The sequence below is a fragment of the Trachurus trachurus genome (assembly GCF_905171665.1).
Source record: "Trachurus trachurus genome assembly, chromosome: 8".
In the NCBI taxonomy this organism is placed as follows: domain Eukaryota; kingdom Metazoa; phylum Chordata; class Actinopteri; order Carangiformes; family Carangidae; genus Trachurus; species Trachurus trachurus.
Window position 1 is genome coordinate 26,430,845 of NC_139905.1, and position 22,453 is coordinate 26,453,297.

Below are 22,453 nucleotides of genomic sequence, written 5' to 3' on the forward strand. Positions count from 1 at the left end.
CTAACATGTAGGCCTATTGTTGTATAGCTGCCTGAAAAAGCCACTTTGCTTCCATACAGAATGAAATGTTGAAAAAACAATTTGGCAAGTTCATTACGTAAAGTCCCCCCAAAGAGGCATTTTAAAATGTGTAAAAATCTTCAGCAATGACTATTTTTCGATTAAAATTGTTTTCTCACAAAAAAAGTTGTTTTAAAGAAAACTCTCAAAGAGGCTAAAAACACATCTACTATTTCTCCCTAATTGAAAAATCCAGATTCTATGAATATTCATGAGTATGCAAATACATCATGACTTGCTCGGTAACCTGACTTTTTCCGACTGCATTTTCAAATCTAAAATGCTCAGTTATGGCGTGCATTAGCGACTGCGCTGATGAAAAAGAACCCAAACACTACAGTGTCATGTTAATTATTTCAAAAAGTCCATTTTTGGTTTAGGGTGACTTAAACAAGTATAGTGTCAAACTTATTATCAGTGTTAGTCGCAATAAAATGTTTAAATAACACTTAGATCAAGAATGTCTTGTTTTGTTTTATGCCATGAAAGACACTTACATAGCATGCTGAACACTTCCTTCTCCCAGAGGTGGGAGGTTTCAGTTGACACAAAAAAATTTTTTATTCATGTGTTGTGAGCTTCAAAATGCAAATATGCATTAAGAAGCCGATACCTGCTTGGCAAAACAGTTTTCAAAGTTTCTTCTAGGGCTTCCAAAAATTCACCCAACAGCTGTGTGAGTTGTCAAATGTTAAGGCTGCATAAGACATTGATTTACCTTCATTGTTGTATCGACATAAACAAATATATAGCCTATCACAAAAACTGCCTGTACTGCAATAAATGGTTCAATTACTGTACATATGCCATGCATTCACACTCGGTGTGTCAATATTCAATAAACGTAATGACGAAACCAGTATGTGTTAAAGGGATATTTCAACATTTTGGCAAATTCGCCTATTACCATAAGCCCTATAGTCTTAGGAGTAGGTTCATTGTCTGTAGTAATAGTTAAAGAGAGACATGTTGGGTATCAAAATGTAGATGTTTGGATCAACAGCTCTCCATGCTAACATCCGGTTAAGTTATCATGTTTGGTTGTACTTCTCAAACTAATGTGATGAAGACTGGACTCCATATCTCAATGTTTTATCTCCTTCTGTTTTCTTTCTCTTTTCTCCTGCTCCACTTTCTTCAAGTTTACAAAACCACAACACGCAACTACAACTCATGCATATATATATTTTCTTGTGATCACACATTTTGTCCACGGCTGCTCATCCTTATCCTTGTAAAGCAAATTTGTACAACTTGACTATCATTATTTACCTTTAATAATTTAATAAGTTCCCCAAAATAAAGTACATAATAATAGCAATCATGGGTACATACTATACATAAACATTACTATTTTTTTCCACCATTGTGTCAAGGCAACACTTGATTAAAGGTTAGAAAGACTTCAAAATATCATCAGTTTCAACAGTAGATATATTGCATTTCCAACAGATAAGTGTTTGTAACGTCCTTATATGAATTACAGTGGCTTGTCTTAAATCTGAGAAGCCCATCACATGCCCCACAGTGTAATGTCGCCACACTCCTCAGAGAAGGAAGTGAAGTGGGGGTAAAGTTCAGGAGTTGGCTCCGGTCCGCGGCCCTCTGTAGATGTGGATCTTGGCTTCGTCATCCAGCTCGTCCATGATTTTCTCCTGTTTGACGGACAGGATGGTGTAGGTAACTGGAAACATACAGGTTAAGGAAAACACAACAACACATTCAGCATTTAACAATTTAAACTGTTTACTCAGTTGTTGTTGTTTTTTATTCTTTATGCGACTCCTCGGATCATTCCTAAGATGACAGACGCCTTGGTTAAAGCATGTGTGCACATGGGGGGCCGTCCAAATACCACCATACTGCTCGTCTGTAATGTCCCTCTTGTATTGAAGCCCCAATATGAGAAATTGTTCCGAAAAAAATTAAATAAGTCTATATTTTAAGCTTGTTTGTAGTGGAAGCTCCCAGTGTCTCAGTTCACTGCTCTGCCTATGTCAGTGCAACACCAACTGAGCCGTGAACTGGGTGTCAATGCAAATCGCGCGAGATTTGCAGAGTGAGACACTGCAAGCTTCCGCTACAAACAAGCTGAAATTTGAATTTTGGGTGAACTATCCCTTTAATTGCCATACAAATAATTGCAATTAGTGATTTAATTGTCTTTTTCTGATCATTTTAAGCCACTATGATATTTTAAGTAGTGATGTTACGCTCGACAACGCCTGCTCGACACCGATTAGAGTATAATGAAGTGGAAGTGTCGGCGGGCGGTGTTTCGATCGCTGCTTCAACTCGCCAAAAATCACGTGACCGCTCCAAACGAGGCCTCGTTCTGTCAGACCGTGCCGAGTGGCTTTGCTGTGATTTCGAGTGGGCTGGGCTTGTCAATATCTCAATGCTTTAAAAGAGGGTTGTGTCGCCCCCAAAACAATACAAATGATACGTTTCATAAATAAAAATATCTAAACGTTACACAAAGCCTTGTCACATACTGATCACTGCCCTGGCTGCATAAACATGTCCTCCTATTAACCCATATAAGAATTCTTCAGATTATGATAATACTTCTCAGAGTTAGACTCCAACAAAACAGGCACTCACTATCAGACTTTCTATTCCAACATTATCTTTTTAAAGCAGAAGTGAGTGATATATTTGTGTTAATATAAGTCTTAAATAGTTATATCTTCCGACAGCAATCACTTACATAGAGTGTTTGGACTGAAACACGGGTCTCTCAGTCCCTCTGCTCTGCTCTGAGCCGAAGAGAAAACATTTATCGTATCCTACAGTTTTTATCCAATGAGGAGAGAGAACGGCATGCAGGGCTGTGTGTGCAGCCAAGGAACGCCGTGAATGTGGTGACGTAGCGACGAGGACTGTTATGGTGCGTTCAAGGAAACTCGTATTTTTCCGACCGTGAAGTGGTACCAGTTCGATCTGGTACGTGTTCACCGGTCGGAAGTTACGAGTGGCCGTTATAGTGACTTTCACCGGTAAAACAGGTCGGAAAAACACGAGTGGGTTGCCTGGAACGCTACAAAGTCGTAAGTTGTGACTTGAAGCTGTAATTTACGATTTCAAAAGCCTGCCTGGAACGCAGCATTAGCGAAAACGACCGGATCACTCACTTCTGCTTTAATATTTAGATTGACTACAATAACATTCTGACACAAGTTTGGTGAGAGAACATAAGCGTTATTAAAAACTGAATGTAACGATGAGACTCGGGACAGTCATGATGTCATGACATATTGTCAATTCTTCCCCTCAACAGCCAGCAGATGTCACTATTTTCACTGTATCGTATGCTTCGAAGCAGTGCATCAGCAACTGTGTCAAAATGGTTCAGTGCTTCAGAAAGCTTCGGTTTCACCACCGCTAATTACTGTATAAATCTAAACATAGTTTAATACACACAGCTTAGGAAGAAGAAGAGCCATTTATTGGCATTAAACGTTGGAACACATGGGTTTGACTTTATAGGCTTTGTAACTAAATCCATGATGCTAAAGTCAATAGATGCTCATCCAAATGCAGTAATCAAATATTAGAAACTAAGCTCCAAGAGATAAAGAGTTTGTGGTGCTAATTCTCCACTCATGTGTCATTAAACCGCATAGAAGGAGGCACAACATGATGATGTCATTAAAAGAGGACCAGTCAAGCCTCAAATAGTGGTAAATGATGAGATAATAATGGTGGAAATATGACATTAGTTTCATCCAGCTGTTTTTATACAGATGAATGGAAACCATAATAACCATTAAGCAAAATAATTGCGATCAGGGTAGGTAATAATAACTGTGACAAGCCTAATGTAGGCTACATGTCATAACTTTATGAACATGTAGCCTATAACAATCCAGAAAATAACATTATCTGATTGCTCAAAATACAAACTGCTTTTTGTGATCATTGCAAATAATCCATTATTTTAGTTTTGTTCAGACTCTCTCCTGCTGCACACTGAACCTGACTCTCATTTGCTGACCTACCTTGGCATGAGATATAACATTAAACTTATAAAACTGCTATAGGTAGTGAATTAAGTAGTGAAGTAACAACTTAAATACAGTAACACATGACAGCCCATGTGATTATATAAATATGAATTCTAATTATTTTACCTGAGTTTGATATTGTGTCAAAACCACAGTTACACCTCAACAAGTCTATAGAACAATAATAATTGTTATTAATAATAACTTGGTGATGTAAAAGTGTGCAGTAACGTTGAGCACAGTTTGTGTAACGTCCTGTGACTCCTATTACATGACCAGACAGTGAAGGATACACATTCCCACCACGAAGGCTCCGATGGTCAGGCCGGTGAACAGGTTCCGCCTGCGGAGCCGCGCTGCGTTGATCTTCCAGTAGTTGACCTCCTGCACGCGGCGCAGCTGGTGAGTCTCTGCCGCGGTCAGAGCGCGTCTCGCGGCTCCTTCTCCTTCTCCTGCTGCTGCTGCTCCTTTATCCGCCATGTTTGTTTGGATAACCAGTCTTCACATGAACCGGAACCAGTCTTTTACCAAAGAATAAAAGAGGTGAATACTGCCACCTACTGTATTGGAGTCCCGCTATTTACCTCCTGTTCTTTGATATTTAAATGAAATGTTTAATGATAGTAAAAAATACAAATCTGTTCGTTATAACAAATAGGCTACTCTTTTGAGAAAATGACTTGTTCTCTTCTATTTATTTTGCATATACATGGAGTAAATGCAATTGATGAATTAATGTATGAATTATTATATAGCCTAACTCAAACACTGTTTATCTTTAAATACCCATCAAAACACATAAAAGTCAGCATGTGGGCCACTCTATGCATGGTACTAGTGGTGAGTGTTGACTGGCTGCAAACTGGCTTTCAACATATGTGATGGAGGTGGCAGAATATGCACATGGTCATACAGCATTGACAATGAAATATTCAGTACCTTTATAGTTATATGGGACCATGAATTCCACACATAGGCCTATAGAGTTTGCAAGTGTGCTAACTACTGCACATGTTGCTGCGATCTCTATACTTTTTTCTTTATCCATGCATTTCAAAAGTAGGTGAAGTACCACAAACCTCTTCTTTAGACAAAATAATTTCTTCTTTTTTTTCTCCTTGAATGAAAACTTTATTTTCTTATCATACATGTTTTGTATGTATTGAGGAGTGTGGTCACAAGAAGCCCCATAAATAGAATAAATATGTATGAGGACAAGGTAGCTCCATGTTACAGGCCAGTTCTGAAGAAGTGGACTGAAGTGCCACCTGCTGGTTGATGAATAACACTGAGGGATTCATCATTCAATCATCACAGCTGTCCTGCATTGATCTACAGTACTTTAAAAACACTACTGACTAAATGTATTGATCCTTTAAGATACTTGAATAATCCAGATTTTTTTTTAAAAAGTTATCCTGATCTTACTAAAAAGTTTTGAACAACACAAACTGAGGGTTTGATCCAGATGAAAACCAAGATTGGATCTAATCCGATCTCAGAATCCGTTTTTAGTTTTGAACAACCATTTTCAAGATTTGATCAAACCCATTATCCAAAATCCGATTAAATTACCTTTTAAACAACTAGACCTGTGATACTCAGTCTGAACTGTATAAATGTCAGCTCCTATAAACAGGCTACATACGTGGACAACCTGCTCAGTGCTCAAGCTCCTCTATGACATCACATCCTTGTTTTAAAATTATTTTGTGCCTTTATTCCGCAAAATGATGAGACTCTTATTGGCTTTGTGTCCTTCATCATTTGTTCTGTGGAAACTGCTCCATCAGTGGACTCCCGATGGATCCACCAGTGACCACAGGATGGTGTTACTCACCTGTTACCTTGGCCCCCATGTCTCCATACCCAGCTCCAAAGCTGCCTGGAAATGGACGATTTTACATATTTATTGAAGTAACTTGAAAATGAGTGAAAAGATCTGTCTCGTACTTGCCCTACATCTTTCAGTTGTATACCTACTGATCCTGTATTGTATTTGTTTTTGTTGTGTAGGCCTATTTCCTGTAGTTTTACAGTGATTTCCCCAAGTTAAACGTGTGGACACAAAAACTGATGGTTGTGTTTTATCTATACATTGTAGTAAATAAATATTTGATTTTATTTACACTGAACTTGTTTGTCATCTGTCTCTCTTTTATTACTAAGGCTTCCTAACCAGTGTCAAGACCTAAGACCTGGTTGTAGAGTTATGAGTCGTGACGCGACAGGGAATCAATGGGATTCATCCTCCAGAGACTGAATGTCCCGATGGACGTGGTAACTGGTGAGACGCTTCAGCCTGGACCAGAGCAGTGGACCAACCAACACACAGCAGAAGATCAAAATCCAAATCGGAATAGCAAACAAGCAAGAACAACAGTAGTTGAGGCTGAAGAAAAAAACCTCCATTTATTATCACAATGACTTTTCCAAACTGTCATCAAATGATACCAGAGCAAACAAATCAAATGATTCTCTGGCCCTTCCTCTGCCACAAAGGAGTACAAGCCTTTAGTGTTCACACTCTTAGTTCAGTTGTACATCAGTGTCTTGTTTAGGATGCTAACTGAAAACTAGTCTCAAACTTTAGCCTGAATCACTGGCTGTCAATCTAAACAAATTAAAAAAAAATAAAAATAAAAGAACAATATGAAAAATAAAAAAATCTGTCAAGTAAGGCTGGCTCTCACAAAAGATCTGCTTCTGTTGCTTGTGTCCCGGTCAACACTTTTGTCAGTTAGTTTTAAGACTTTAAGTCCTTCCTCCTGAACTCAGTGTCTTTTAAGACTATTCAAGACCCGTGGATATCTGTTACCTTTATATGTTGAAATATTGTGATGAAAATAGTAAACATGGCAAATAGCTTTAAAAAAAAAAAAAAAAGGACAGTAATCTGACTCAGTCATGAAATGATTCTATCACTCTGTACAATGTCACATCACTTTTTTGGATGATGTGGCAGGCTAAGGCTGATAACATCATTTCACACAGCGCAGAGTCAATCCATCTACTATGTTGATGTAGTAAACATTTATTTTCTAAGCCCACTGAACACGAGCCACGCATGTACAATACTAAATAGTGTTACGTATTATTAATCATAGAAAGTTTTTTTTGTTGAAAGTTATAAAACTGATAAAAAGCATTTTTCAAAAATATTGTATCACAGTTTCTACTTGGTGGCTCAGAGTGTCATTAAACAGCAGCATCGACTTTACTGAAAGTCAGTATGAATGTGAGATGCTCAGTCGGGAGATACAGGTTCTGGACATCAGTAGAGGAGCGTTTGGTCTAATGTGCTTTAAGAACCTGAACAGTAAACATAAATACTTCCTTTGGCATTTAAGAAGTGTATGAGAACCAAGAATAGAAAAGCTACAAATTCTGACCTGCTGCCAAAGAAGAAGAAAGCTGCCAACTGCAAAATCTCTTCATTTGGACGTCGTCATAAAGGGGTAATCCAGTTTACACATTTGGGGAGATGGGGGGTGCTTTCATGTAAAGTTAAAGCAGCAGAAGCTATATCTGACTTAGTGACAGTGTAGGGCTGCACACTACTGTATGCAAATAACATCATATTGAAATTATATAGGCACATTTATGTGATTTTAGTTGGAATGGTCATTTTTGCTTTTCACTTTCACATAAAAAATATATAAAATCAATATGACTTGGTTGGTCTTTAACCAAACAAACATGTCCCTTTTCTATGATAATAATACTTGTTGGTCAGGGCACCTCTGTGGCAACACAACACTAATGGTGCTGACAATGCACAACAATGTTGTGACACATTTGAACTTTATGAAGACAAAAAAAAATGTAGCTCTTGTGATCTAGATTATCTCCCCCCCAATAATAATAACCTGCTATTATTGTGTGCTTAGCTGTATTGAAATTCAATATAAGCCATCAAAGAGAGAACTCAGAACTCTAAGAGTCATTCGCATGTAAACTGAGTATACTTATTGTAAATTGTTATATTTTATTTTATATTTATTTTTATTTTATTTTATATTTTATCCTTACATTTTTATTTTCATTCTTTTCTCTTTTTTTCTCTTATTTAATTCTATTCTTATTCTGCTTTTTATTTTAGTGATATCTATATCTTGACTGCTTTCCTTACTATTCAGGAGTTGTTGTTTTTTGCAACAAATAAAAAAAAATCCTCTGGGAATCAATAAAATAATTTGGATTCTGATGAACACCTGGTGAAAAGAGACAAAGCGCAAAAGCTGCCTGCTAAAATAAGGCAAAGCTGCATAGTGGAAATACCCCAGAAACCCTCAACCATAAGCACTATCAGAGTAACACCAGCTTTCAAAATACAGCATGAGTTATTGCTTGTCAAAATACTGTCAAACTCTTAAACGGGAACTGTGTTTGTTTTTTTTAAAGTTTCAAGATAAAGTAGAAAAAAAAAAAAAAAGAAATCCAGAAAAAGAAAAAAGCCCAGTCAGAGGAAAAATGAGAAAACGATATCCACAGCGCTGACAGGAGGAGCCTGCAGCAGGTGGGTGGAGCTACTTGGAGGAGGAGAGGGTGGAGGCATGGAAAGAGTCAGGAAGGTTCTTGGCGTACTCCACCAGCTCATAGGAATCTCTGATGTCTGTCAGGCCGAACCAGAAGACAGTCCACACCCCGTTAACAAAGCTCCCGTCACAGTGCTTGAAGTACCTGGACGGACAAAAACACTGAGTCAAAAGCTGTGTTACAACACCGGCTGGTTTTATTCTGCTTTTCATCGTGATAATTTGGGTTATTGATGTAAGCTCTTGTGCGTTGTTCATCTATCGTCAGTGTATCAACATCAATAGATTCAGATCAGTGTGCACTAAAATTTAAGAAGCAGCAGGAGCACCAGCACAAAAGCTGAAGGGGTCAGAGTTTCAGCACTGTAAAAACTCTGTTGAAATAGTTCTTGCTATAAATAAATAATTTATTTGACATAAAAGTCAAAAATAATTTGATAATGATGTGTTTCATAGGATAAATCATGCGCTGATTTACATGATATTACAACAAGGTTCACCACTTGTGTGCTGCTAGAGTGGATTTTGTTGATGCACTGTAAAAAAAACAAAAACAAAAAAAAAAAACACTTGTAGCACTGGTACTACTTGCATTAATTTCATGCAACTTCCTGTGCAATAAATTGATGCAAACATAGTTTTCGTAGCCTCACTTGTGGACAGAACTTACCTTGTGTGTTTAATATAGACAGTGAAAATGAATTAAATTTTTGTTGTTGTTTTCGAGGCAAATGCAGAGACTGCTTGCCGAAAAACTGCCCCCGACGGAAGCACACATCAGCGGTTTTGCATGAATTTACCTCGAAAACAACTCCGTCTGAATGTGCAGGTCACAACTTGTCCACCAGAGCGTTTTGGAGTTGTTGGATTGTGTATTTGATGAGTTTGATGAGGGAAACCAAGAAATCCCATTAGCCTCCGTAGTGTAGCTCTGAGCAGCTAGCGGCTCTGCTCAGCCGTTCTAAAAACAGCTTGCACCGACAATTAAAGGTACCGAACCTACTCCTAAAACTATAGGGATAATGGCAATGGGCCAATTTGCCTAAAATGTTGAACGAACCCTTTAATTGTAAAGTGGCTGCATCTTCTCGCAACTTCTGAAGAGTTCAGATTAATAGACTTCAAATGGAGTGAGGCTCCTGTTAGACATGTTGTGATCCACTTTTTAACTGCCACCCACAGTGTAATGTCAGTTTGTTCCAGTGCTTTGGGTAGATCCTGAACTTTCCCAGGTCAGGTTAGAACACACTTTCGGGGAGTGTCAGAATCTGGATGATCAGGATTCCCAGACCTGCCTCTTAGGTATTCTACCTCTCACTTTAGGGTGAAATCCTAATTTCTCCACTGATCAAAAATCTCTAAACTCTTGTTCTCTCTGAACATGATTTTTATTATTCGTCATTTTAAAAGGACACATTTATAACTCATCTGTGGTCTTATACTGATTGTAAGAGGATTTATATGAAATAATCCTGTCCTGCAGGTCTTAACAGATGCATGTGTGTCTCACCAGGGGTTGATCCTGTTGGTGGCTCTGGACCTCCAGAACAGTTTGCCCAGGTCCTGTTTGATACACTCCCACAGGATGTGGCTGGTGCCCTGGCCCTGCTTACTGCTGCTCACCACAAACTTGTCGAGGTAGGGGGTGCCGCTGTTCACCGGCTCCATGGTGATGATGGCTGCAGCGCTGTAGCTGGAGGGGAAGACAGAAAACAGGTTCAAATATAGTTTAGACCTGCATGCCTTTTTTTTTTACACTAAGAGTGGGTGCTCATGTCCTCCGCTACCAGCTCCCTCCTGATTGGTTGGATGCCGATGATGGGCCCGGTTAGGGTAATGCTGGCTGGTAACTGACTACTTTGCAATAACCCAGTGCTCCTGGGTTCTCCTGGACTCAGGCACCACCATTAGTACCAGTACCAGGATCCCAGTGACAAACCTGACAGCTAATCTTGTGATTTTGTCATTTCTGTGCGATCATTTTGCTCTAGGTACCTATTACTTATTAGATCTACATATTAACTAAATGTAAAGATTAAGGATTGGGGGGTAAACCTGAATCGTGCTGTGCTTCAATTTCCCTAGTGTGTCACTAGAACTTGTGAGCTTTTGTTTGGTAATGGGATGGTGACCTCGTTGCACTCTGGATGTGCGTGAGCCTTTTTTGTTCATCTGGTAATGGGATGGGACAAAAATAAAAATATATTTTGGACATTACCACTGCACTGCTCGACCGTTTATTTTTGTAAAGAAATCATCACAACAAGGAAAAAGTGTTTGTTTCTGTGGCGAGGAGAGCAGGCGCTCTGTGATCGGATAGTAATGTCTTTCCAGGACGTTTCAGAGTTCGGCTGCCTGAGGTGAGTGACTACATGCAAAAACACAAAGTTTATATATTATACTGTACACTATATGAGTTCAGTGGTGTGTCATAAGGATTCGAGTCATGTACCATAGATATTTGATTGTTTTTTGAGTGTTTGTTGTGGTTGAAAGAATTGCCCCCATAGGTTAGCGTTGTCGCTATCCCTAGCGCCGTTTAGCCATGGTGTAACTCTGGTTTGCCTGCATCAATTTTTGTCGCGTTTTTTGCTCCCCCCAACACTGGGTGACCATCAGGACAATTCACTTTATGCACAGCTACACTACTTCCTGAAATAAGCCAGGTCGTTTAATTCTTGTCTTACATTATTGGACCAACTGATTAATCCAGGTGTGTCTGAGTAGTCACAGTGGTCAGACACACCTGGATTAATCAGTTGGTCCAATAATGTAAAACAGGAATTAAACGAGCTGGCTTATTTCAGGAAGTAGTGTAGCTGTGCATAAAGTGAATTCTCCTTTAAATTAGCTTTTAATATATAATTTTGTGTGTTATACTGTTTTATTGCTGTTTTAAATTGTATTTCATTCTGACTTTGCTCTATTTTATGATTTTTTAAGTGTAAAGTGTCTTTGAGCATTTGTAAAAGCGAAACAAATTAAACCAATTATTATAGTGGTGGCACACACCCTTCAGAGAGGTAGATGGAGTGCAGTCGTCCCTTCAGAGAGTCGATGTAGTCTCCCCTCAGAGTTTTATCAAATGACTTGTTGATGAGAACCAGCAGACGCTCCACATCGATCCCATCCAGAGAGCTGTACCTGCACATACACATACACACACAGGAAACAATCATTTACTGTTAATTCTATAAATGAAACAAAAGATGAAAATTAGTTTCTATGTGTTTTCTGCTCAATAGAAACTCAGGAGGTAATTTTGGTTTACGACTGGGTTCAGGTTCAGATTACACATGCTGGCAGGTATTGGTGACTAGTTACCGGTGTATGGGGTCTCCATTCTTAAAGAGTGTCCCAGACCCTGAGAAGAAACCACACACAAGAAGAAACATTTATTAAAGGTATAATGTGTAGAAATTACTCCCATCTAGTGGTGCGGTTGCATATCGGAACGTATTCTTGATGTTGCATTCACGTGAAATCGGGCAGAGGTCAGACAGACAACAGACGCTGCATGTAACAGGATAAACAAGCCTCTATGTAAACAAGTGGTCCACCAGCACGAGGTAAAACAATACAGCCGTGACAATATGTTGTCATGGTGACAGTTTTAACAGGCGCTACCTGGAAAACTTTCTCCCCGAGCCGACAGCTCCGCTGAGTTTCCGTGGTTACCTACGGTCACGCTGCCACTGAACGTAAAAAATGGCGATGCAACATGGCAGCCTCGGTTCGGTGCGTTGCCCACTTATGTATTTGTAACGACTTGTAACAACTCATTCTAAGGTACGAGAAAGCTTTCATTTGTATGCGAGTGTTATTCGACTTCAGTGAAATACGTATTTATGAAAGCAATATTTGATTTTTGCTAATAAAAAGCCAAATAAGTTACATACTGGGGCTTTAAGGATTGAGTTCCAGTTAAATGACTGCTGGGTTGTTAAACCATAGGGCAAGCACCCTCTTGGGTTACACCTCAAAATAGACAGCGCCCCCATGCAAGTGTGTGTGTGTGTTTGCATGTGACATCAGTCAGTCTGCGGCCTCACCTCTGTGGCTGAACAGCTCCGTCAGCAGCGTGTTCGCAGAAGTGATCACTGCAGAGGACTCGGTCGGCAGCTGGTTGAGCAGTCTAGCTATGGTGGTCACTCTGTGGCGCTCGGCAGCGCTCAGCCACGTGGCCGTCGACAGACTGGGCAGGTCGCCAGGCAACGACACAGTGCCCAGTACCTGGAATACAGATTCAACATGTTCAGGAGAGGTTTATGTAGATATATGTGGATACCATGAATATTATACTATACTAATACACATACAGTGAGGAAAATAAGTTTTTGATCCCCTGCTGATTTTTGCCCTTATTTCATCTGATGTAAATTAATTTATAACCTTTATATAATGATATTATTTCTGGATGTTTTATTGATATTCTGTCTCTCTCTGTTAAAATAAACTTACCATAAAACTATATCCTGTCAATTTCTTTGCGGGGAAGCAAACCAGCAAATTCAGCAGAGGAGCAAATACTTATTTTCCTCACTATTGGATAATTAAAAACAAAATGAGTCAGTGTCCGTGCCTTGTGCTCTTGGCTGCAGACGCCTCCTGAGTTATTCAGGAACATGACTTTGTGCGGCTGCAGGGCTCGGGAAACAGCCGCCGTCACCTCCGTCGGATTCAACATCACTGAGCACCCTCTGCTGTCCCTCCCCACCGGACAAACCAACGGGATTGTCCCACAGTCCAGAGCCCACTGGAGGAGGCTGGTGTCCACGGCGACATGTGGTGGAGCACTGAAGGGAAGGAGAAGATGAGCACAGGGTCAAGGGGGAAGTAGGAGGAGACAACGAGAAGATGAAGAATGGAGGGGAAACTGAGAAGGACAATGAGTGTTAGAAAAAAAAAACAAGATGCAAATGTGTCATTCAAAGCAGCAGATGGAAGATTGGGCCGATGAAAAGCTAACAGATTTTTAGGTAAAACCAAATGCTGCAAATTTGGATGGTGTGTCCAGGTGGCCGTGGTTCGGTGCGTGGCTGAGAGTGCTTTGTTGTGACATCACAAAGTTACAGGAATCTTGACGGCTCATTTTCGGGCTGCGTGGATTTCTCTGTGGACTGAGGCTTTGATATTTTCACAGTATGGTTATAAAGCAGGTGAATGTATACTAAAAACAGACTTGGACATTTGCTTTTATATAATATAATTAATCAGGTCAGGAGGTTCAGTTGAAAATGCATTGACTTCCATTTGGAGATGTAGGCTTATGAATGGGCCTCGGGTTCAGACGGCTTTGTGTGAGAATTTATGAAGTTTAATACACCAATATATTTGTCCATTCTGTATTTTGTCTGGCTGAATGAATAATTTCCCTTTAGATAAATTAAAGTTACAGATTACAGTTTGTTCACACTACTGCTGGATTATTCTGGGTTAGTGATAAATGGCAACTCTATGATTGCATTTTTTCTAATAAAAAAAAGTGAAATGAAGGGCTTTAACAATTGTGTGTTTTCATAAATGATTTATGTATCTGTTTGTTTGTTTTTTCTTCTGTAAATATGTATGTTTGGGGAGACTGATTTTTAATTGGCTAGTGGAGAAGGGGTAGGTTTAAAGCCTACTCCTGTTCGGACATGTTAGGTTCACACAAGCCCCTCACCTGCTGCCTCTCTGGGCTTCGTGCAGCAGGAGGAAGGACTCAGCGGAGAAGAAGGGCAGGACGGTGGCTGAGTGCTGCTGCAGAGCCTCGGTCAGATGCTGGCACCGCTCCACCAGAACACGCCTGCACCAGGACTCGGTCACCGGTTCAGTCGCCCCCATGTCCCTGTACTCAGAGCAGCTCATCACCACCACTGGCTTCATATCCATCCGCTGCAAGAAGGAGAGTCCGAAGGCCAGACTCTGAACCATCTCTCTGCTGTTGAACACAGAGCTGTCCACCTGGGAGAGACAGAGGACAGAGGACAGAGGCTGCTTTCAGACAGAGATCAAGTTCCTGTAAGTTATGAAACCTTTGATTGTTCTCAGGGGTGAGATGTGAAACACGACATCATCCGCAGCTTGAAAAAGGAATAACATCCTGCCTATTCTAAACAGGCTGAATATAAGGAGCTGGAGGCATGGAGGTATCTGTGCACAATGAGTAAAGAGTTCAGTGGGATCAGTTCATTAAAGAGTTTCATTCAACATTTGTTCACTGAATTGTTCAGTGACTGAACTGAATCACGGTTTGTGAAACCTCCAGAGCTGGGAAGTGCTGGCATTGTGAAAAACACACCAAACTCTGGAATTGTTGATATTTTCAAAGGTTGAATATAAGCCAGAAATGTCATTTTTTAATGAATTCTAAGATTTTTTTTAACAGGTGTACACTTCAGCATTACTCTTGCCGGACCTGATTCACATTCACTGTGAAATACAGCGGGCATGGGCAAACTAAGGCCACATACAGCCCGCAATACATTGGTACAAAATTGTCCAGATTATAGCCAAGACCACATTCATCTGATACCGTAAAACAAAATTTTTCCTTGGCATTGCCATATTTCTGGAGTTTAATTAAGTTGGTTTAAGTTATTTCTGAATTAACTTAATGTCTGATGGATGATAAGCAAATAAATTGTCAACTGATTGAACTTGAACAACACCCCCCCAACTATTAGGCTCTTATAGGCTAATATAAAGAATTGATATTACCTTTAGCCTATGCAAATGTTATAAAACCCTCAGGCACCTGTCAGTGTCAAATAAGCTTTGCCTACACACTCATAACTAGTCGACAGGTCATTAAAGGTCACTAACACATCACACCTACTGAGAAGTTTAATAGAAAGTTTCAGCCTCCTACCTCCAGGACGGCGAAGGCAGTAGACTGGACCGAGGTGGCTCTCTGGAACTGGGTCAGCCAGTAGCGAGCCTCCCGGGGGTCTCCGCCGACTTCGTTCAGAAAAGCCTTCACGTCCCGGTAAATCAAATTCCGGTTCGTCAGCAGCACGTGTCGGTCCGCGGCGGAGAAGTAACCCGGGTTTTCCAGCTGGGCCAAAGCCGCGGTCTTTCCTCCCGTGCCCGCCGCGTCAGAGTTCACCATTCGGCGATGCGGGCCGAACATCCTCCGCTGCCGCTGGCCAGAAATCCGGGTCAGCACCGGGAGAGAAGGACCCGACAGGTACTTTCCTGCCATAACCATGGCCCGACAACCGGAGGAGCCGCTGTTTACGTTGGCCATGTTGCTTCCTGACAGAGTCCGGAGACCCTCGGGCTGGCGGCCGAAGTTGAGGAGCACCGCATTCAGTCCCTGCCGTGAACTGGCAGCTGTGGGGAGCCAGTGTCTCATTCAGGGGGCTCCGTGCTGCTCCGTGCCGCTGCTGCTGCTGCTGCTGCTGCGTCGGCACTTCTCAGGTTTCATCAGCCCGGGACATGAAGAGAGATGCTGTCACCTGCTGTGGAGCATGGACGTTGTAGGCTGACTGGTTCACTGTGAATGAGGGAGCCTATAGACCAGATTTGGGCTCGTCACAATTTGGCTTCAACAGGGGCGTTTCTATCAGACCTTTGGGGGTGCGGGGGGGCTCAGCCCCCAGAGGCTACCGCGAGGCCAGCGGTAGCCTATTCAATTTTTTTAAATTCCTTGAGGTCCAATTACTAAACTTTCATCCAAGTAAAAGGTCCGAGCCTTATAAAATCCAAATTAAGTAGGATATATTTCATATTTATTTTCAACACAGGAATTTAACATAGAGCCTATAACAGCTATTTTACAGACATTAATTATTCCCACCAAAGTGACTGAGAAGAATCAAGACTTTATTGTCATTTCCTAACAAATGTACGTTCATACATAGGCTGAAACGAACCGTTTCTCACTAGCTTCTAGCTGCCTACTAAAAAGAATATATTATTAAAACAAGTTAAAATCGTATCAAGTAAAAAAAGACAATGATTTAAACAAAACAAAAAAACATGGCATTCATACATCAGCAGTTTGGGAGCGTCCATAATAAAGTGCTTTAAAGGAGAATTCCGGTCATTTTCCAAGTAACGCTCTACAGCTCTAGGTCCCCGAGTGTGACCATAGGAAAAAGTCAGAGGAAAATTGTGTGCAGCCCGGATCTAGCTCTCCTCCTGCTAAGGGCGCTACACCGCAGTTAAACAGCAAAGTATGGGGGCAATTTTTCCAACCGACTTTGGCCTGTATAATGCTCAAAATATCACTACAAATGCTTTGCAACACACAACAGTTCCTTCTCAAACAACCCAGAGTGTGCGTAGCTCCGCTCATATGAGAGAGCAGTGATACACATGTGTTTTTATCACCTACTGCTGTTTACTTTAGTTTCCTGGGTAGACCTTAGTCGACTGTCGAGCTCGCGACTGTTTCCATAAACGCGAGGAAAACATGGATTTAGGAGGAAAAAAATGATTTTGGATGGGGGGAAAACAGTTATATTCATACTGATGACAATTTAAGAACATTTGCAAGGCTTGCCTGCATATTATAGGGTGGAGTGAGTAGAGACACATACAGTTGAAACACCCTTAATATCTTGCCTGCGCTGCAAGGCTGAGCCACCATTTTTACTCAGCAAATGCATATTAGCATCCTCTTTGGTTGTGGGAAATTTGAAGAGTTTTAGTATCTCCAGTCCAAAGATATCAGCAAAAGTATTTTTACTAGGGTAAGAATTTCACTTTACCATGTCCCTTCCACAACGAATAGCTTATTATCCTTTTGTGACCATCAAACATAACTTACATCATTGCAAACGTTATTTTGTTCCCTAAAAACTCACATATTTCATGCTATCCTAGCATATGAGGTCACTGCACAATCTAGAGAAATACACAAAGTGGTCAGCGGGGTACAGTTTAGACACAATGTCTCAACTGTACCCTGGTAGAGTTCTATTACATCACATCACTGTTAAGTTGTGCAGTGTAGGCTACGATAACATGTTATTAGTCATAATAAGACCAAAAACACAAAGAAAATGGAAAAAAAACCTAATATTTTTGATACCTGAACAGTGTTATATTAATATATACTATTAATATTATAATTTTATGTTATATAATAATATTTATATTAATAATACAATAATATTCCATTGTTTATATTGAAATATCTTGTCAAACTCATTTTTTTTTAAAGTTTATTGCATTTACAATTGATGTTCAGTCATCATCAATGGGTTTCAATGGTGTCTCAACTGTATCATGGTACTGTCTCAACTGTACACGTATGGGGTATGGTTGAGATGGGACCATGGTAAAAATGCACCTCATGTTTATGACCTGATTGTGGAAAAAATAAACAAATAATAAATTATATTCTTCAATAATAACTTAGTAAGCAAACAAATTAAACAGCATATGAAAAATCACTTATTTTCACTGTATAGTTTTTTTGCAATATCTATTCAAAAATGGAAAATCAAAAAGTGTCTCAAACGTACTTGGTCTACCCTACTGACGAGTCTGCATAGCATTTACAATATAGACCCGGCTTTTTTGCGCATACACAGTCTACACATCGAAAGCAGAAAGGAGGAGAATATGTCGGGATCCGATGTTGAAGAGATTGAGGAACATTTTGAATTTGATGGTCGTGCGTATTATTTGAACCATAATATACAGATGAGGAGTTAGCAGCACAGGAATTGGAGAGAATGACACAGCAGGGAGGGGAGCAACAGGCAGATGCAGATGCTGCAAGGCCACGGAGTGCGTCTACCTGGTGGTGCACTTGTGGGTGCTGTCAGCCAATGCCTACAGAGGAAGAAAGCCTGTGTTGTAAGGAGTGGGATCTCATACAACCTGGTCTGGATGTGTCCCTGGGTAGCACTCACTGCATTACCAGTACAGATGAGTTTCCTCATCTAATCCACAGAGCTGTCCTGGATACATTTTTCTTTGTCCCAAAAATAAATTGGAAGAGGCGACCTACACCAGAGGGACCTAATGGCCAACTATCGGGACAGCCCCAGATGACACCCAGCCAAGAAATAGCCCAGCACATAACACATATTGGTACATCACCCAAACACTTCATCATAGTAAGATGTGAGGCTAATGATGATTTGTGTTTGTGTCCTGTACCCCTCTGTAGGACTCTGGAGCAGATGATGCTCAGAGGGACCTGGAGCAGCTCACCATGGCAGTCTTTGTGATTCGGAAGGAGGGGGAAGGACTGCAGGAGCCACCTGCAGACATTGGCATCGTCATTGAGGGTGTGGAAGTGTTGCATGAACTGACTTCGGTTGCCTCAGCTTGTGCCCTGCTTCTAGGTTTGATTTATGCACTCAACCTAGCTTATCCAAAACCCTTTCGCTTCACTTTTGAAGTGTCCCAAAAATAAATTGGAAGAGGCGACCTACACCAGAGGGACCTCTGCCTTTATCACATCATCCCAGATTGAACTATAATGTTACATACTGTTATCAGTATGTCATTTTTCTTGTTGTGTCATCTTGCACACAGCAGAGAGCAATAAGGAGGAAAGTGGTTGCACTGGTACCAGTGGTTTGGACTGCACAGTCAGTTCAGGTTAGTAAACATGCTCAAAATACATTTAAACCATTCTATAAATAGACCTGTGAACATCATCAATCTATTGATCAGGTTGGTAAAGGCTTTGGAGTGTTTATATGTCACAGACTGTGTTTGAGAAGGTGAGCACCCCCCCCCCCTTCTCACTGTCTCTTGGGTTGATCGCCACGGGTTGGCGTGGCCCACGTGGGAGCGATGAGAGACTTTTCTCGGACATTTGTACACACACGCACAGTCATACACCCGCACACACTCCCACGTAGTATTCTAAAGACTCTATGAAGACGTTATGTTGTGTATGTTTATAATATGTGTGTTTGGGGTCGTGCTTTGTTAACATGCATGGCATGAGCCGCGCACTGGTGTTGGGAACGCGGTGCGCCGCTGCTCGCACTCACCACACCCACAAGTCACCTGAAACAGTTTACACTCCTTCCTACCATCCTGGCTTGTAGTGAGGTACCCACTAGCCGTCCCCCTCTTCATCTGTTCACTGGTAAAGACTCTGGTCCTGCATACATTCATTTACACGCAACATTCACCTGCACTCCCGGTCCAGCTCCACTGCTCCTCTGCGGAAGCGCGCGCCGCTGCAGGGGCGGTCTTTAACGAGCGCGGGCCCGGGTGGGCATAGCCCATGGTGCTCAGGGGTGTTTGTCTTTTTGTATTATATGGTTTTATGTGATCATGTTGCACAGGTATTGTGTGGATATATGAAAGATTGTACAAGGTTAAAATATGTTATGTATTGTTTATTCTGGTGTGTATTGATGTAAATGATGTGTTTGAGGGACCGTTATAGTGTTTGGTTTGCCCTGCAGTAATGGTTTGCCCCAATTAAGTTAACTCACAGCAGCTATATTTAAGGGAGTGGCATTTGGCTTCCGGGCGGCTCTGAGGAAAGGTGCTCTAGCCTGGTGTGAGGCTATGAGGTCAGTTCTAATCTGGTGTGAGGTTAGGGTAGGGTCATTTTTGGACCTGTTTTTGCCCTCAGAGGGTGTGTTGATTATTGTTGATTTTTTGTAAAATAAAAAACCTTGTCATTTGGCACTCGACGCTTCGCTGGCTCTGTTTCCCACCTCCATCACCTAAATCTGGTCTGCCCTGATCCCCTTTATGTGGGGAGGCTGCTCCGGCCCCTCACAGACAACCTTCAGTGGCACATACCACATTCTTACTCATCTCAAATGTGCAAACAATCAGATATAACCCCCCTTGGTCTGTTTGACGCTGATGAGAAAAATACAGCAGATATGATAAAACTCCTAGGTTACATACATGACAGATATGTTCCTTATGTACCTACAGAGGAAGATGGAGAAAACAGACCTGCCAACCTTGACATTTTTTTATGAGTACTACTATGAGTACTAGTCTAGATTTCTAGGCTAAGATGTCTGCAGCTTTTTGAGTAGTTTAATGAGGCGGAGCGTACCAGCGTATTTTGATGTCAAATTGCGTACCAGGTTGGCAGGTCTGAGAAAAGGTGATGAAGCCAGCTGTAAAAGTCATCATTGCTGGAGATCAGCTGACCAGGCAAAATTCTGATGCCGCCCTTCGCTCAATTGAAAATGCAAACACTCTATATGGCCGACAAAGTGGCATTATCACTGCCATTGCAGATTTTCATTGCGGTATGAATTTCACTGATCTTATTCTTAAAGAATATTATAAAACCACATCCAGCGCTGACATGGGGACACTGCACCAACTGCGTAACCTGATTAATAGAAGAAATGTCAGTACAACTGCTCTGGGAGACAAATACAGAGCAAGTAACACATTCATTCAAGATGTGACTGAAGCCTCCATCACAGCTGCAGCTATGCACTACTTCTCAATGGAAACCACACAGGACACACCAAGGACACACTCCACCTGCAATCTTCCAGTCTGACTCAGAGAAGCTTAATTGGATCAACACAGACCTACATAACATAGTTGACATTTATGTCATGAATGACAACATGCTAATGTCAAATAGTGTAGTGGAAGATGAAGACACACAGGTGTAACGGATGTGCACTCACTCACCCATAAAGGACGTGCTAACCAACTTGCCAAGCGGTTGTAAACCTCTTGGCGAAGAGGTTAGCATCGTCGCCTGCCATGCAGGAGACCAGGATTCGAACCCCACCTAGGGCAGGCCGTGAGAAACACAACGCAGAGGGCCAGATATGAACATCGGCTACACAGGCTCACCCACAGGCCCAACACACACCTGTCAACTGTGATTATCCTGACTACAATGATCTAGTCTTTAAAAATTATGCAGAGTTAAAGAAACATCTTGCGAGAACTCATGACGTATTCATGGCTTACCGCGGCTGGAGCCAAGGCCAGTGGAATGCCAGGCCAGTCAAAAAGACGGGGTCTTCAACTATCACACTGGGTTCCTGAAACTGGCATTACTCGAACGGGACTTTCAGGATTCCATCAAAGAAGGTGATGGACAGAGGACTGTCCGCCTCTGGAAAATGAAAATGTTGCACTTTAAACAAGCTGGGAGAAACAAATATAGCCTAGAAGCACTGAAACTGCTGCTAGACATTTATGCACTTCGAAGTCCACGTGTAGCACATAGACTCATGTGGAACAGTACCATAAATGCTGGTGGGGGGGCTGGCAACAACATTGCCCTGGATTTAAACTGAATATTTTGTGCGCCTCACGAAAGACTCAATGGCTAAACAAGGGGCAAATGTGAAGTTTGCCATAGCCCAAGAAATGAGTCGGACCATTGGGGAGTTGTCACACTTGATGAAAAACTATGATGCTGATTGTGAAATACAGCCAGAATCAGGACACCATCCACAACCTAACAAGGAGGCTGACACTTCAGAAATGATAGGAGTGCTCCACACTAATGAAGTCTTCAGCCTTACACCTGGAAGAAGATACATTCAAAAATGCCACAGCCAATCCTTTGCACAGATTAAACCTGCGTGAAGTAGTGCAATGGATAAATGAGCATAAAAAGAAATGTTACTTGAAAAAGTTGTCCCAGTAAATTGAACACATGCAACATTGTGCTTTTACAATTGCTGCGATTATGTCTATATATATATATATATAAGAGCTTTATTTCAGACACAGGTCCATATCACAAGTCAAACAATATAAATAGTACAAAAATAAAAAGAAAGTACAAAAATACAAGAGGAGTGTGCATTTCATAAAATATACAGGCTATTGCACCAATGCCACTTTAGCCTAGAAGTGAATCGGTAGCAGCTTTTCAATGGGCTTACTAGGGCCTCAATTATGTGATTCTCTGATTTGTCGAGGCGACAGATA

General features: G+C 41.2%; 2 protein-coding genes across 2 annotated transcripts; both read right to left on the bottom strand.

The window, feature by feature from the left end:
* Positions 1-1,251: 1,251 nt before the first annotated feature.
* Positions 1,252-4,563, bottom strand: coa3b (cytochrome C oxidase assembly factor 3b). The gene is made up of 2 exons (XM_083977457.1): positions 4,361-4,563; positions 1,252-1,744 (listed from the first exon to the last, which is right to left on the bottom strand). Exons 1-2 carry the CDS (start codon positions 4,545-4,547, stop codon positions 1,638-1,640), a joined length of 294 nt encoding a protein of 97 aa, XP_083833583.1. The 5' UTR covers positions 4,548-4,563; the 3' UTR covers positions 1,252-1,637.
* A 1,336-nt stretch (positions 4,564-5,899) lies between these two features.
* Positions 5,900-16,159, bottom strand: nags (N-acetylglutamate synthase; the record flags this gene model as incomplete). The annotated part of the gene is given in 10 exon segments (XM_083976889.1): positions 5,900-5,952; positions 8,569-8,596; positions 8,600-8,750; positions 10,116-10,298; positions 11,618-11,749; positions 11,930-11,969; positions 12,658-12,838; positions 13,188-13,401; positions 14,271-14,551; positions 15,459-16,159. Coding segments are annotated over 10 exon segments (1,749 nt in total). The 5' UTR covers positions 15,945-16,159.
* Between the last annotated feature and the right edge of the window lie 6,294 nt (positions 16,160-22,453).